The sequence below is a fragment of the Phocoena phocoena genome, chromosome 15, assembly GCF_963924675.1.
Source record: "Phocoena phocoena chromosome 15, mPhoPho1.1, whole genome shotgun sequence".
Taxonomy (NCBI): domain Eukaryota; kingdom Metazoa; phylum Chordata; class Mammalia; order Artiodactyla; family Phocoenidae; genus Phocoena; species Phocoena phocoena.
In genome coordinates this window covers 22,397,562-22,413,615 of record NC_089233.1, presented here as the reverse complement: position 1 = coordinate 22,413,615, position 16,054 = coordinate 22,397,562, and the positions used below count along the sequence as shown (strand labels likewise).

The following is a 16,054-nucleotide window of genomic DNA, read 5'->3' as shown; positions in this document are numbered from 1 at the left end:
TCCTGAAGCTCCAATTTCCTCATAGATAAAGTGGGGAAATAGTGACTACCTTGTGAAGTTGTCAAAAGATTTATTTTACAATCAGTTGCATTGTGCTTATTACTTTCTAAGAATTTTACATGGATTAAGCCATTTAATCCTCCTAGTACCCTATGGGATAGGTACTGCTATTATTATCTCAGTGTTATAGATGAGGAAACTGTTGCACAATTGAAATGACACCTACTTGCCCAAGGCCCCATGGCAGCAGGAGGTATAGCAGGATGGGACCCACTCGCTCTGGCTCCGGAGTGCTTGCTCTCTAACCTCCACTGGGCATGTCCAACCCTTAGCACAATGCCTAGAACTTGGTCAGTACGTAATGCATTCTTACTAGCACCATTATGATTGTAAAATTTCTATCAGAAATTATAGTGAGGGGGAGAGAAAGAGAGAGAGAGGGAGGGAATGAGGGAGGGAGGGAGGGAGAAGAGGGGAGACAGAGATGGGGGAGAGGGAGAGAGAGAGAGAGAGAGAGAGAGAGAGAGAGAGAGAGAGAGAGAGAGAGAGAGAGAGGGCCATCTAGTGGAAATTCCTGGACCTAACAGGCCAATTTGGGCCCCTCCAGTTGCCCTGTATCTGCATGTAATGGAAAGAAGGCCAGATGTGGGAAGGGTAAGGATGGAGGGAGGTTATGATGATCTCCTACGCACTCAGCCCATCCCCTTGGTCTGGGGTGTTGAAGAGACCTGACACTATCATTGCTGGGCAGTGGGGTGGCATTTGGAGTGAGGAGCCCTTTTCTGGAAAGAGCCTCAGGGACCTGACATGTGATCCCAGCAGCAGGAGAGGTCTTCCTGGCCTAAATGGGGGGGGGGGGGGGGGGGGCGCGGTGCTAAAAGGCAGGCAGTTTTGCCTCCCTTCCTCCTGAGAGGACTATGAAACTGCAGGCCCCTCGCTGGTCCCTCACCGACTGGCGTCTGCAGCAGGTGGGCCGAGCCAGGGCAGGGGGTCATTAATTCCCTTTCAAGCCAGAACAGTTTATCTTTTTCAAACTCCCTTGTCCATCTGGAGCATTTGGAAAAAGTGCAAATCACTTCCAATGCTGTGGGCAAGTTCCAAGTCCAACAGAGAGGGCTTTTGTAAAGCAAAACCCAGAAGGCTAGGCCTGGGACAGCTGGCACACGCCCTATTGCCAGTCAGCACACCTGCTCCAGTGATGGAACCCGAAAGTGAATGATCGTTTTCATTAAACTCCCAATCAATGGACAGGAAGTGGGAATTTTTGCCTCTCTTGTAGATCGATGCCTTTCCACTGCCTGCTTTGTCACCATCATCGCCTTCGATACCCCCATCAATCACCACCAGCAGGTGCTGGCCTGTCACCAGCCAGTCCGGCCTGCAGGCTTCTCCTCTGCCTCCCTCGTGGATTCGGCAGTGCCTGGCTCAGGGCTGCTAATTGACACAGCATCCAAATCAGAGTTTCTAAGGGTACGAGCTTGGGGCAAGAGAAACACTTGTCTAAACAGTGGAGTTTTTGAGGTTCCACACACAGCCCAGTGGTCTTCAGTGTCCAAAATGGAAGTGAGAGAAAGAGGTTGTGACAGCTGGGATCTGAGAGCTGGATGGATGGGACCTGATAGTAACAGTAATGGGATCCATTCACTCATTCATCTCACAAATCTTTTTTAGAATCTTGCATGTGCCAGGAAATGTTTTAGGTATTGGGGACTTAACAACAAACAGATGGATAAAAATCACTGCTCTCATTGGAGAAGGCAGAAAATAAACAAAATAAAGAAGCAGACTATATTCTATGTTAGATGCTAAGTGCTATGGAGAAAAAAGAAGCAGAGGTGGAAGTTGGGAGTGTCAGGGGAATGGAATTTAAGTAGAGAGGCAAAAGGAGGCCTCACTGAGAAGGAACGTTTTAATAAAGACTGAAGAAGATAAGGGAGCAAGCTGTGTGCTTGCTTACAGGAGGGAGAGAGTTCCAGACAAAGGAGCCATACGTGCAAAGGCCCTGAGGTGGGAGCACGTGCAACGTGTTTGAGGGATGACAAGAAATCCATTGGGTCTGGAACAGAGTGAGCTGGGGTGAGGTCAGGTGACACAGGCCGTGTAGACCACTGAATAAACTTTGGCCTTTCCTCCGAGGGTTGTGGAAATTACTGGAGGGTTTGGAGCAGAGTTAGATGTGATGACTTACTCTTTTACTGGATTGTTCTGAATGTTATACGGAGATTAGACCAAAGAGGAAAAAGGAGACTAGCTGGAGCCACTGTAATAATCCAGGTGAGAGAGAATGGCTTGAACCAGGCGAGCGGTGAGAAATGGTCAGAGCCTAGAGGGATCTTGGAAGAGTTGACAGGATTTACTGACGGATTGGAGGTGGAGTGTAAATGAAAGAAATCAAGGATGCCTCTGACATTTTGACCTGAGCAACCAGAAGGATGATGATGGTAGTAATGATAACAAGATAACAACGTTTATTGAACACTTACTATGCCAAGTGCTTTGCTAAGTGTTACACGCATTATTTTGGTGAATCCTCAGAACAACCCTATGAGTCATCTGCTGTTACAGGTGAGGAATGTTAGACAAGGAAAGAGAAGCCCAGAGGTTTCATAGCTAGTAAGCATTGGGCGGAGTTCAGCTCCATGGCTGACTGACTCCAAGATCCATGCTCTGACTGACCTTATAGGTAAGCTGGTCTGAAAAATGTTCCTTGTTTCCTGGAGGGGTGGGTTTCCCATCTCCCCTGCTCTGAGTGGTTCTCATCAAAGCAGATAGACTCTGGAGAGCCAAATCCACTCTTTATAATTTACAGTCCTATTTACTAGTTTCTGTCTTTTTAAAATTTGCCTTTAGGGCTTTGGAGCCTTGAATCCTGAGTGTGTAAAGGTGAAATGGATGCATACGCCCCTCAGGTCTTGGTGCCTGTCTCATGAGGCATGGAGACACAATTCAGCTGTACATTCATTGGAACCTGGGCAAAGCAGTGCCCAGTGGACAGTGGACAGGCAGGGAGCCTTTCGCTGGGAGGCTGAGAGCTCCTGTAGGTATAGCCCTCCTCAGGTTCTAACTCCACCTAAGGTTCATCTTCTGGCATATAGTGGGTACTCAATTAACATGAATTCCTTAGGTTGTCTCATAAAACAGAGACAGTTATGGTGGCTTACAGCACCAATGGTCCAGGCAAGTTGTTTTTTAAACATCTCTGCACTTCAGTTTCCTCATCTATAGAATGGGGGTAGTAATAGCTCCCATACCTTAGAATGAGCCTACATAGTAAGACAAGGTAAGCAAAGCTCTGGCACAGAAGTGCCCAATAAACATTAACTATTATGATGACATGGGGGAAATCTTTGGTCTTGCTCTGACCAGATGCTCTCTGGGGAGGGAGAGTCCTATGGAGATATCAGGATCTTCAGCAGATCTTCTGGTTCTGGGGGAAGGAAGACAATGGTGACCAGCACCAAGTCATCCAACACAAGGCTGAGGCCTATTGTGTGGCTCTCCCGTGGGTTTTGGGGTAAACAAATGGGACCCAGGGTCGCATTAGAGTTGTCAGTGGCTCTCTGACTGTCTGCTTGGTGTGTAAATGTGTTAATGGCTAATGGACCTAGATCAATGTTTGCCTGGGTCTTTAGTAGATAACCCCAGTCTCCCTTTTCTGAGCAGCCAATGTGGGTCAGGGTAGGGACTGATGGATGGGGGAGCTGTGAGTATAGGGACTGGAGATTAGCTCCCAGCACAGGGAGCTGGAGTCTGCATTTCTTTAGACTGTGGTTCTCAACAGGGCATATTTGGCCATATCTGGAGACCTTACTTGTTGTCACATCTGGAATGCTACTGGCATCTAGTGAGTGAAGGCAAGGGATGCTACTAAATACCCTACAGTGCAGGGACACCCTCCTCACATCACACACACACATACACACACACACACGCACATACAGCAAAGAATTAGCCAGCCAGGCAGGGTCTTGGTGCTCCGGCCGGGTGTCAAGCCTGAGCCTCTGAGGTGGGAGAGCCAAGTCCAGGACATTGGGCCACCAGAGACCTCACAGCCTCATGTAATATCAATCAGCGAGAGCTCTGCCAGAGATCTCTGTCTTAACACTAAGACCCAGCTCCACCCAACAGCCAGCAAGCTCCAGTGCTGGACGCCCCATGACAAACAACTAGCAAGACAGGAACACAACCCCACCCATTAGCAGAGAGCTGCCTAAAGTCATACTAAGTTCACAGACACCCCAAAACACACCACCAGGTGTCGCCCTGCCCACCAGAAGGACAAGATCTCACCCCAGCCACCAGAACACAGGCACAAGTCCCCTCCACCAGGAAGCCTACACAAGCCACTGAACCAACCTCACCCACTGGGGGCACACACCAAAAACAATGGGAACTATGAACTTGCAGCCTGTGAGAAGGAGATCCCAAACACAGTAAGTTAAACAAAACGAGAAGACAAAGAAACATGCAGCAGATGAAGGAGCAAGGTAAAAACCCACCAGACGAGACAAATGAAGAGGAAATAGGCCATCTACCTGAAAAAGAATTCAGAGTAACAACAGTAAAGATGATCCAAAATCCTGGAAATAGAATGGAGAAAATACAAGAAACGTTTAACAAGGACCTAGAAGAACTAAAGAGCAAACGAACAATGATGAACAACACAATAATGAAATTAAAAATTCTCTAGAAGGGATCAATAGCAGAAAAACTGAGGCAGAAGAACAGATAAGTGACCTGGAAGACAAAATAGTGGAAATAACTGCCACACAGTAGAATAAAGAGAAAAGAATGAAAAGAATTGATGACAGTCTCAGAGACCTTGGGGACAACATTAAACGCACCAACATTCGAATTATAGGGGTCCCAGAAGAAGAAGAGAAAAAGAAAGGGTCTGAGAAAATATTTGAAGAGATTATAGTTGAAAATTTCCCTAACATGGGAAAGGAAATAGTCAATCAAGTCCAGGAAGCACAGAGAGTCCCATACAGGATAAATCCAAGGAGAAACACACAAAGACATATATTAATCAAACTATCAAAAATTAAATACAAAGAAAAACTATTAAAAGCAGCAAGGGAAAAGTAACAACATACAAGGGAATCACCATAAGGTTAACAGCTGATCTTTCAGCAGAAACTCTTCAAGCCAAAAGGGAGTGGCAGGACATATTTAAAGTGATGAAAGGGAAAGACCTACAACCAAGATTACTCTACCCAGCAAGGATCTCATTCAGATTCAACGGAGAAATTAAAATCTTTACAGACATCAAAAGTTAGGAGAATTCAGCACCACCAAACCAGCTTTACAACAAATGCTAAAGAAACTTCTCTAGGTAGGAAACACAAGAGAAAGAAAAGACCTACAAAAAAAAAAAACCCAAAAATAATTAAGAAAATGGTGATAGGAACATACATATCAATAATTACCTTAAATGTAAATGAATTAAATGCTCCAACCAAAAGACACAGACTAGCTGAATGGCTATAAAAACAAGACCCATATACATGCTGTCTGGAAGAGACCCACTTCAGACCTAGGGACACATACAGACTGAAAGTGAGGGGATGGAAAAAGATATTCCACGCAAATGGAAATCAAAAGAAAGCTGGAGTAGCGATACTCATATCAGACAAAATAGACTTTAAAATAAAGACTATTAGAAGAGACAAAGAAGGACACTACATAATGATCAAGGGATCAATCCAAGAAGAAGATATAACAATTGTAAATATTTATGCACCCAACATAGGAGCACCTCAATACATAAGGCAAATGCTAAGAGCCATAAAAGGGGAAATCGACAGTAACACAGTAATCGTAGGGGTCTTTAACACCCCACCTTCACCAATGGACAGATCATCCAAAATGAAAATAAATAAGGAAACACAAGCTTTAAATGATACATTAAACAAGATGGACTTCACTGATATTTATAGGACATTCCATCCAAAAACAACAGAATACACTTTCTTCTCAAGTGCTCATGGAACATTCTCCAGGATAGATCATACCTTGGGTCACAAATCAAGCCTCGGTAAATTTAAGAAAATTGAAATCGTATCAAGTATCTTTTCCAACAACACTGTGAGACTAGATATCAATTACAGGGAAAAAACTGTAAAAAATACAAACACTTAGAGGCTAAACAATATGCTACTAAATAACCAAGAGATCACTGAAGAAATCAAAGAAGAAATTTTAAAATACCTATAAATAAATGACAATGAAAACACAACATCCCAAAACCTATGGGATGTAGCAAAAGCAGTTCTAAGAGGGAAGTTTATAGCAATAAAATCCTACCTCAAGAAACAAGAAAAATCTCAAATAAACAGCCTAACCTTACACCTAAAGCAATTAGAGAAAGAAAAACAAAAAAAACCCCAAAGTTAGCAGAAGGAAAGAAATCATAAAGATCACATCAGAAAGAAATGAAAAAGAAATGAAGAAAATAATAGTAAAGATCAATAAAACTAAAAGGTGGTTCTTTGAGAAGATAAACAAAATTGATAAACCATTAGCCAGAAAAAAAGGGAGAAGACTCAGATCAACAGAATTAGAAATTAAAAAGGAGAAGTAACAACTGACACTGCAGAAATACAAAGGATCATAAGAGATTACAACAAGCCACTATATGCCAATAAAATGGACAACTTGGAAGAAATGGACAAATTCTTAGAAAAGTACAACCTTCCAAGACTGAACCAGGAAGAAATAGAAAATATGAACAGACCAGTCACAAGCACTGAAAGTGAAACTGTGATGAATGCAAGAATTCTTCAATATATGCTAATCAATCAATGAGATACACCATATTAAAAAACCGAAGGATAAAAACCTATGATCAGGGGCTTCCCTGGTGGCAGAGTGGTTCAGAATCCGCCTGCCAATGCAGGGGACACGGGTTTGAGCCCTGGTCTGGGAAGATCCCACATGCCACAGAGCAACTAGGCCCGTGAGCCACAACTACTGAGCCTGCGCATCTGGAGCCTGTGCTCCACAACAAGAGAGGCCGCGAGAGTGAGAGGCCCGTGCACCACGATGAAGAGCAGCCCCCACTTGCCACAACTAGAGAAAGCCCTCGCACAGAAACGAAGACCCAACACAGCCTAAAATAAATATAAAAATAAATAAATAAAAATTTTAAAAAAAAACCTATGATCATCTCAATAGATGCAAAAAAAGCTTTCAACAAAATTCAACACCCATTTATGATAAAAACTCTCCAGAAAGTAGGCACAGAGGGAACCTACCTCAACATAATAAAGGTTATATATGACAAACCTACAGCCAACATCAGTTCTCAATGGTGAAAAACTGAAACCATTTCCTGTAAGATGGGAAACAAGACAAGGTTGCCCACCCTCACCACTATTATTCAACATAGTTTTGGAAGTTTTAGCCATGGCAATCAGAGAAGAAAAAGAAGTAAAAGGGATCCAAATCAGAAAAGAAGAAGTAAAACTGTCACTGTTTGCAGATGACATGATACTGTACATAGAGAACCCTAAAGATGATATTTTAGGATTATAGAAAACTACTAGAGGTAATCAGTGAATTAGGTAAAGTAGCAGGATACAAAATTAATACTCAGAAATCTCTTGCATTCCTATACAGATAAACCCACGCACATATGGTCACCTTATCTTTGACAAAGGAGGCAAGAATATACAATGGAGAAAAGACAGCCTCTTCAATAAGTGGTGCTGGGAAAACAGGACAGCTACATATAAAAGAATGAAATTAGAACACTCCCTAACACCATACACAGAAATAAACTCAAAATGGATTAAAGGCCTAAATGTAAGGCCAGACACTATAAAACTCTTAGAGGAAAACATAGGCAGAACACTCTATGACATACATCACAGCAAGATCCTTTTTGACCCACCTCCTAGAGAAATGGAAATAAAAACCAAAATAAACAAATGGGACCTAATGACACTTAAAAGCTTTTGCACAGCAAAGGAAACCATAAACAAGACGAAAAGACAACCCTCACAGTGGGAGAAAATATTTGCAAATGAAGCAACTGACAAAGGATTAATCTCTAAAATATACAAGCAGCTCATGCAGCTCAATATAAAAAAAAACAAACAACCCAATCCAAAAATGGGCAGAAGACCTAAATAGACATTTCTCCAAAGAAGACATACAGATTGTCAACAAACACATGAAAGGATGCTCAACATCACTAATCATTAGAGAAATGCAAATCAAAACCACAATGAGGTATCACCTCATACCGGTCAGAATGGCCATCATCAAAAAATCTACAAACAATAAATGCTAGAGAGGGTGTGGAGAAAAGGGAACCCTCTTGCACTGTTGATGGGAATGTAAATTGATACAGCCACTATGGAGAACAGTATGGAGGTTCCTTAAAAAAACTAAAAATAGAACTACCATACGACCCAGCAATCCCACTACTGGGCATATACCCTGAGAAAACCATAAGTCAAAAAGAGACATGTACCACAATGTTCATTGCAGCACTATTTACAGTAGACCTGGAAGCAACCTAAGTGTCCATCAACAGATGAATGGATAAAGGAGATGTGGCACATATATACAATGGAATATTACTCAGCCATAAAAAGAAATGAAAGTGAGTTATTTGTAGTGAGGTGGATGGACCTAGAGTCTGTCATACTGAGTGAAGTAAGTCAGAAAGAGAAAAACAAATACCGTATGCTAACACATACATATGGAATCTAAAAAAAAAAAAAAATGAATGGTTCTGATGAACCTAGGGGCAGGAAAGGAATAAAGACGCAGATTTAGAGAATGGACTCAAGGACAAAGGGAGGGGGAAGGGTAAGCTGGGTTGAAGTGAGAGAGTAGCATTGACATATATGCACTACCAAATGTAAAATAGATAGCTAGTGGGAAGCAGCTGCATAGCTCAGGGAGATCAGCTCAGTGTTTTGTGATCACCTAGAGGGGTGGGATAGGGAGGGTGGGAGGGAGGTGCAAGAGGCAGGGGATATGAGGATATATGTATACATATAGCTGATTCACTTTGTTATACAGCAGAAACTAACACACCATTGTAAAGCAATTATACATCAATAAAGATGTTAAAACAAAAAAGGGGGGCATTAGCCAGCCAAAATATCAATAGTGCTGAGGACGAGAAACCCCACTTTAGAACAAGTTCGAGATCAAGCATGGAAAAGGATTCTGAGAATAACCCTCTCTCCATTCCATAGGGTGATTTATAGTGTACAGATGTGCTCACAAGTGATAAGGACTTCAGGGTGGTCTCCAACCCCTTCTAGTTCCTCAAGGGCCAGCCAACAAGTTTCTCTGACCATTACAGTGACCTACAAGCCCCTAAAGACCCTGCTCCTCACTCTTCTGATCTTATTTCCCACTACTTTTCAACAACTCAGCTTAGCCACCCTGCAGATTCCCACCTCAGGGCCTTTGCACTTGCTACTCCCTCTGCCTGAAATGCTCTCCTCAGGTTGCTGCTTTACTGCCTTCAGGTCTTTGTTCAGTTGTCGCCTTCTCAGGAAAGCCTTCCCTGGCCACCCTGTACACAACCACAGCCCCACGTCCACCCACTCCTTGCACTCCCTAAGAGTTCTGCTTTTTCTCCATAGTACTTTTACCCTGAAGATATGCTACCTTTTTTACTTCTTTACCAGTTTATCTTGAGTCTCCCCTCTCTGGGATAAAAGTTCCATAAAGCAAGGATGTCTGTCTGCTTTGTTCACCACTCAGTGCCTAGAATATATCTGGTATGTAATAAGTATGTAATAAATGTTTAATGAGTGAATGAGTGCCTCAGTTATCAGCACAGTTTAAGATGGGTTGAGTGTTAGACCTGCTCTGAAATGTAAGACAGGGACAATGAGACCAAGCCCTGTGCCTGGAATACAGGTCTCAGTAAATGGTCGTCCCCATCATCACCGCTGTGGTCCTCATTATCATTCTCATTCACCATCTACATCATCATCTAACCTGCTCCCAGGGCACAATCTTGCCACCTCTGCTTTACGGATGATTTCTAATTACTCATTAATGAACCCAGAAACAGCTCTTGTTAAGTCTCATTTTGACCTCTCTCTGCTAAACGTAGCCTCCCCTTTTCTCCTGTCTCATTCATGGGGAACACTGGGGGCCAAAGGAAAGCTGTTATTCACTCAGCATCTCCTCAGGCCTGCCATGCTCCAAGCACAATCCCAGATGGTAGCAATCAAGAGATGAATAAGATTTGACCCCTGTGCCCAGTGCAGCTCACACGTTTAAAAGCATTTTCAGGGCTTCCCTGGTGGCGCAGTGGTTGGGAGTCCGCCTGCCGACGCAGGGGACACGGGTTCGTGCCCCGGTCCAGGAGGATCCTGCGTGCCGCGGAGCGGCTGGGCCCGTGAGCCACGGCCGCTGAGTCTGTGCGCCCGGAGCCTGTGCTCCGCAACGGGAGAGGCCACGGCAGTGAGAGGCCCGCGTACCGCAAAAAAAAAATATAAAGCATTTTCAATACAGTGTGGTAAATGCTATGAAAAGGAGTGTGCAGAGGGCTGAGTGAGCGTGGGAGGGCCTAGGTGGGAGTAAGGTGGACACAGCCTCTTGACAGAGCAATTCCATGAACTTAAACCTCACAATCCAGGTGAAGAAGTTCAGGAAGGACACTGCAGGTGGAGGGAACTGCAAGTGTAAAGGCCAGGAGGCCGATGCCAGTGTGACCTACCTGGTGGCCACACTCAGAGTGTAGAGCACAGAGTTCAAGTGGAGTGGAGAAGGAGGCCCGGTTAGATCGAGCAGAGGACATTTTAGCTGTGTTAAGGAGTTTGGGGACTTAGAGAATCTTTGGGGGTTTTTAATCAGGGAGTGACCCAATCAGATTTGCATTTTAGAAAACAAAATTTCTCGGCGTACACTGTAGAGATGGCACTGGAGAGGGAAGGGAGACCATCTAGAAGATGCTGCAGTGGTTCATGGTGGGAATGGTGAGGCCAGAACTAAGGCCGTGGCGGGGGGATGGGGAGAAATAGTGATTGCGGAGGGCTTCAGGAAGTGGTTTCAACAGGATCTGGTGACGATTAGAGACGAGAGTACAAAGGAGTTAAGAATGATCTTGGATTTCTGACTTTGACATTATGTGGATAACAGTGCTGTCAGTCAAGACAGGACACAGGACGTGAGAAGAAGCTTGCCGTTGGAGCAAATCAAAGATGCTGAGGTCTATTTTGGACACACGTGGCATTGAGATGTGCGAGGGATATCCAAGAGCAAAGATCGTCCTGGGTGTTGGCTCTTGAGCCTGGGGTCCTTGGAGAGATGAGAAAGTGGGCAGCAGCTAAGGGTTTGAGAGTTACCAGGGCAGTATTTCCCTGGAGACGATATTGGAAAGACCTATTTGTAAAAAGCCATTTACTCCTGGAAAAAAAGCTTTTATAATGCTTGCCCCAAGTCATTCGTTTTTCCAGAGGTGACTTTAAAGGGTCTGCCAGCTTTTGAGAATTCACTTTGATTTAAACTGTGTATTTGAAGGCATCAAATATTCAAATGAAATGAGTTTGAGGGTCTTTTAGATAGCATCTCTGCTGGTGTTCACCGCTTTGAAATACCTGCTGATGGGAAGGCTTTAAATTTAAACTATTCAAAAATTGGTTGTTATCAAGTGCAATTAAAGTATATAAAATGCATTAGCTTCCTTTGTAGCCCCAGGTTCGATGTCAATCCAATCCCTAAGTTACAAGACAACAGTTAACACCCCAAAGAGCCATGAACTTGCCCTGCTGCCCTGATTAAAACACAGTAGTCAGGACTTCCCTGGTGGCACAGTGGTTAAGAATCTGCCTGCCAATGCAGCAGACATGGGTTCGATCCCTGGTCCGGGAAGATCACACATGCCACGGAACATCTAAGCCCACGTGCCACAGCTACTGAGCCTGCGCTCTAGAGCCTGCGAGCCACAACTACTGAAGCCCCTCACCTAGAGCCCTGCTCCACAACAAGAGAAGCCCACGCCCCGCAATGAAGAGGAGCCCCCGCTCACCGCAACTAGAGAAAGCCCACGCGCAGCAACGAAAACCCAACACAGCCAAAAATAAAAACAAATAAATAAGTTCATTAAAAATAAACAGAGTAGTCACGGGCAGAGCTTGCATTCTCACACGGACAGGATAGGTTATCCAGGCTTGGCGACCTGCTGTGCCATTCTGGAAGGGTAAATGAGTGTCGCGATGTGTGCTGTGCTGACCATGTCTCCACTGAGGGTCTAGGATTCAGGGTTTAAGGCTGCAGCCAAAAAGAGAAGATGGCTTAGATGTCTGACCTGTGCAAACCATTAACTCATAATCCACAGCAGGTAGAGCAGCTGCAGAGTTCTCAATTCTTCTGAGAAAGGAATCATAAAACAAATGTTCGAGTAGTGGCCCAAGTCTTGGTGTGGAGGAGGGATGCAGGGAACCAGCTGGAGGAGTAGTTCAGCAAAGTGGAAATCATGGCCTGCTCACAGGCTCATGTAAAGAAAATGGCCCAAACTGGATCTCTCCTAGGTCTTGCTCCATGGGCTTGAAGTAAAATTAGGCATGCATCCTGACACTTTGAAGGAAACAAACCATTAACAGCCTGAGCTGGATGGAAGTCAGAGGCTTGGAACTATTTTGATGGAACTTTACACAACAGCCATGCTCCACATCGGATGGAGGCAAAATGACCCAATTAGATTTTCCCTTCTGTGAACTACCAAGGTTATGGGCACAAAAAGAATGTTTTTGTTCTATGTTGCTATGAAGTAGCTGCACAGGCCAGCTGAGGAAGCACTGGGATCCATGGTAACTGAGCTGCTGATACTGTCACTTACCCGACTCCCCCACTGAAGGGGCATCACTCGGAGAGAATGTATCAAATGAGAAGAGACAAAGATTGAGGAAGGAGCTGGGAGGCCTGAATTTCAGGCAGGGGACACAAACTCAGATACTAGAGGGGTGAGGCAGGGGTGTGACTGTGTGGGATTGGCTGGATAGGGATGTGGTAAACTGACAAGTATGTTTTCTGATCAAAACGGGAAATCGTTATTCAGCTCCAGCCAACTGTCACATTGCAGGAATGTAAGCCAGTGCTTCCAGAACTTTTGTTTTTTCAAGAGCAGATGTAAATTCAATTTCAATTGTGAAATGTCCCAAAATAGGGAGACAAATAGTGGCACCATACTGGGTCATTGTGAGGATGATATGACATTTACTGGGCTATAAGGACAGTGCCTGGCCCACAGTAAGTGCTCACTATGTGACTGTTAGGAAAACCCCTTCTACTCTGTCCCAAGGCACAGACAGGTCTGTGCCAACGCCTCAGGAAAAAGAAGTCTGTTCTCTCTGTCAAAATGCGGGCTGATGCAAAACCTAAAGAATAAACGTGGGCATGCAAACTTCAGACAGTAAAGGTGATGATCTAAAAATCTTTCTCAAGAGCGTGCCCATAACTGTGTCCCAGCAACTTAACACGCGATCTTATTTAGTCTTCACAATCATCCAGTGTGGCCCTTATGTTCACGCCCATTTTACAGAGGAGAAAACTGAGGTTCAGAATGGTAAAGACACCTGAGGGTAAATCCTGGCTTCTTGCCTTCAGTGGGACAGAGGAGCCAGATACAAATCAAGACAAGAGTGGCAACGTAGTATCTTGCAAATTGCTTAATTTCCCTGGACCTCAGTATTCTCATCTGTAGATTAAGGATGACATTATATACATTATTTTTAAAATTATTATTAAAACGAGTTCTCATGTGTTTAGCAATATTTAAAACTCCTCTGGGGACTTCCCTGGTGGCACCGTGGTTAAGAATCCGCTTGCCAGTGCAGGGGACACGGGTTCAAGCCCTGGTCCGGGAAGATCCCACCTGCCATGGAGCAACTAAGCCCATGCGCCACAACTACTGAGCCTGTGCTCTAGAGCCCCCGAGCCACTACTACTGAGTCCACGTGCCACAATGACTGAAGCCCGCGTGCCTAGAGCCCATGCTCTGCAACAAGAGAAGCCACCACAACGAGAAGCCCGCGCACCGCAACGAAGAGTAACCCTGCTTGCCGCAACTAAAGTCCGCGCACAGCAACGAAGACCTAGTGCAGCCAAACGTAAAATAAATAAATAAATAAAACTCCTCTCGCTGCCAGGAGAAAGGGGGCAGGTCTCAGCCCACCCATCACCCACTGCCCAGGAGTGAGGGACACTCACGGAAGAGCACCATCAAGAAGCGGGTCTCATTCAGCATCTGGGTCAGGCCGGCAGGTGTTAGCACCATCAGGTTTTTCTCCACCAGGATGTGCAAGGGCTGGGACACGTTGATGCTGGCTTCCTTGACGTCCACCTCTGGTGAGCCCTGGACAGTTCCAACACAAGAGGCCACTAGCAGCAGAAACATCCAGAGCAGCTCCATTGCTGTCCTGCAGGGGCAGGAACAAGAACAAGAACCTTTATCAACACAGGTGGTGGGGCCCCATGTCATCACTCCCTCTCCATCTCCTTCCCTGCCAGGTCAGTCCTGATGTGGAGAACATGGCCTGAGCATGTTCCACTGCCCCCCCAGCGGTGCCCACAGCTCAGCAAAGCAAGCTGGCAAAGGAGAGGCAAAGCGTTAGGGTAACCTCAGGACCCACGGAAATGGCGCAGGGTTAGTTCAGAGGAGCACGGTCCCACTTGCAGCAGCAGAAAGCCAAATCACATGCCAGCCACTCAAGCCCACTGGCTCCCCGGACACTAGGTGAGAATTTTTCGGATATGAAACCCAGTCCAGAATCCCAGGGTGAGCCTCTGGGTCTCAGAGATGACTGGTCCAATCCCTATCACAGCCTCTGCTTCATGCTCCTCCAGCTCCTGCTTGAATACCTCTTTTGATGGGCAGCTCACTACTTGACAGTGTACCCCATTTGATTTTTGAGCAAATTTTCTCAAGTGTAAATATTTCTTTTAAAACTAATCACCATAGGGGCTTCCCTGGTGGCGCAGTGGTTGAGAGTCTGCCTGCCAAGGCAGGGGATATGGGTTCGTGCCCCGGTCCGGGAAGATCCCACATGCCGCGGAGCGGCTGGGCCCGTGAGCCGTGGCCGCTGAGCCTGTGCGTCCGGAGCCTGTGCTCCGCAACGGGAGAGGCCACAACGGTGGGAGGCCCGCATACCGAAAAAAAAAAAAGTAATCACCATAATGCACACTTGTAAAAGTTCCAAGCAATACAATAAAAAAAGTTAAGTAAAAAATAAAAATTTCTCCCATAACACCACCCCTGAGAAAGTGACTCTTAACAGTTTGGAATGAATCTTTACTGATGTTGAAAATGCCCATATGAATGTATATTTGAATGTACATATGTAAACATAAATGGAATTAGGTATGTGTACTGTTCATTGTTCCGATTGTCTTACTCAATGAGATGAAATATACCCCAGATACCTTCTGATAAGAGTACATATTAGATCTATAACATGATTTCCTTTCCTCTTTTGTTCTCATTCTTTTCTTTTTTCTTTTTATTTATTTATCTTTTTTTACAATTCTTATCTGTTAGAATGGTTTGGGTCAGCAGCTGCCTCTCTGTAAGTTCCACTCTCCCTGATAACATAGGTTTTCCCTAATAATTTAAAGCATAGGATCACTGTCACAGATCTTTGCATGTTCTCCACAAGCATAGAGCCATTTTCCTGTGTAGCATACAGACTACCCAAGTGTTTTAAATAAGAAGACGTATAGCAAGTTCAGATTAAACGTATAAGGACCTGAATTCCTTCGTTGAGCGCTGTATTCCTAGCACCTGGCATTTATGATAGGAAAATGAACATGAATGAACAGATACTTGATATTTCCCTGGGAAATATGTTTGGCACACTATCTGAGGATTTCTTAAAAGTAGATCTTCTATTGTAATTTTTTGGTCTAATATATAAAGAATTGTGACCAATTCTCAAGTGCTAAATTTTATAAATACCTGTAACTAAACATACTTGTCATGTACCAGGTGCTGTTTTAATGCATTCCATGTCATCACCTCTCTTACGACAACTCTACAAGGTAAGTATGGTACTATTATAATCCCCATTTAGTGAGT

General features: G+C 44.5%; 1 protein-coding gene across 1 annotated transcript in view; it reads right to left on the bottom strand.

The window, feature by feature from the left end:
* The window catches only part of PDILT (protein disulfide isomerase like, testis expressed), a 36,687-nt gene extending 22,295 nt beyond the window's left edge, over positions 1-14,392 (bottom strand). The window contains exon 1 of the mRNA XM_065893382.1: positions 14,191-14,392. Coding sequence (XP_065749454.1) covers positions 14,191-14,392 — 202 coding nt within the window. The remainder of the gene's footprint in view (positions 1-14,190) is intronic.
* Between the last annotated feature and the right edge of the window lie 1,662 nt (positions 14,393-16,054).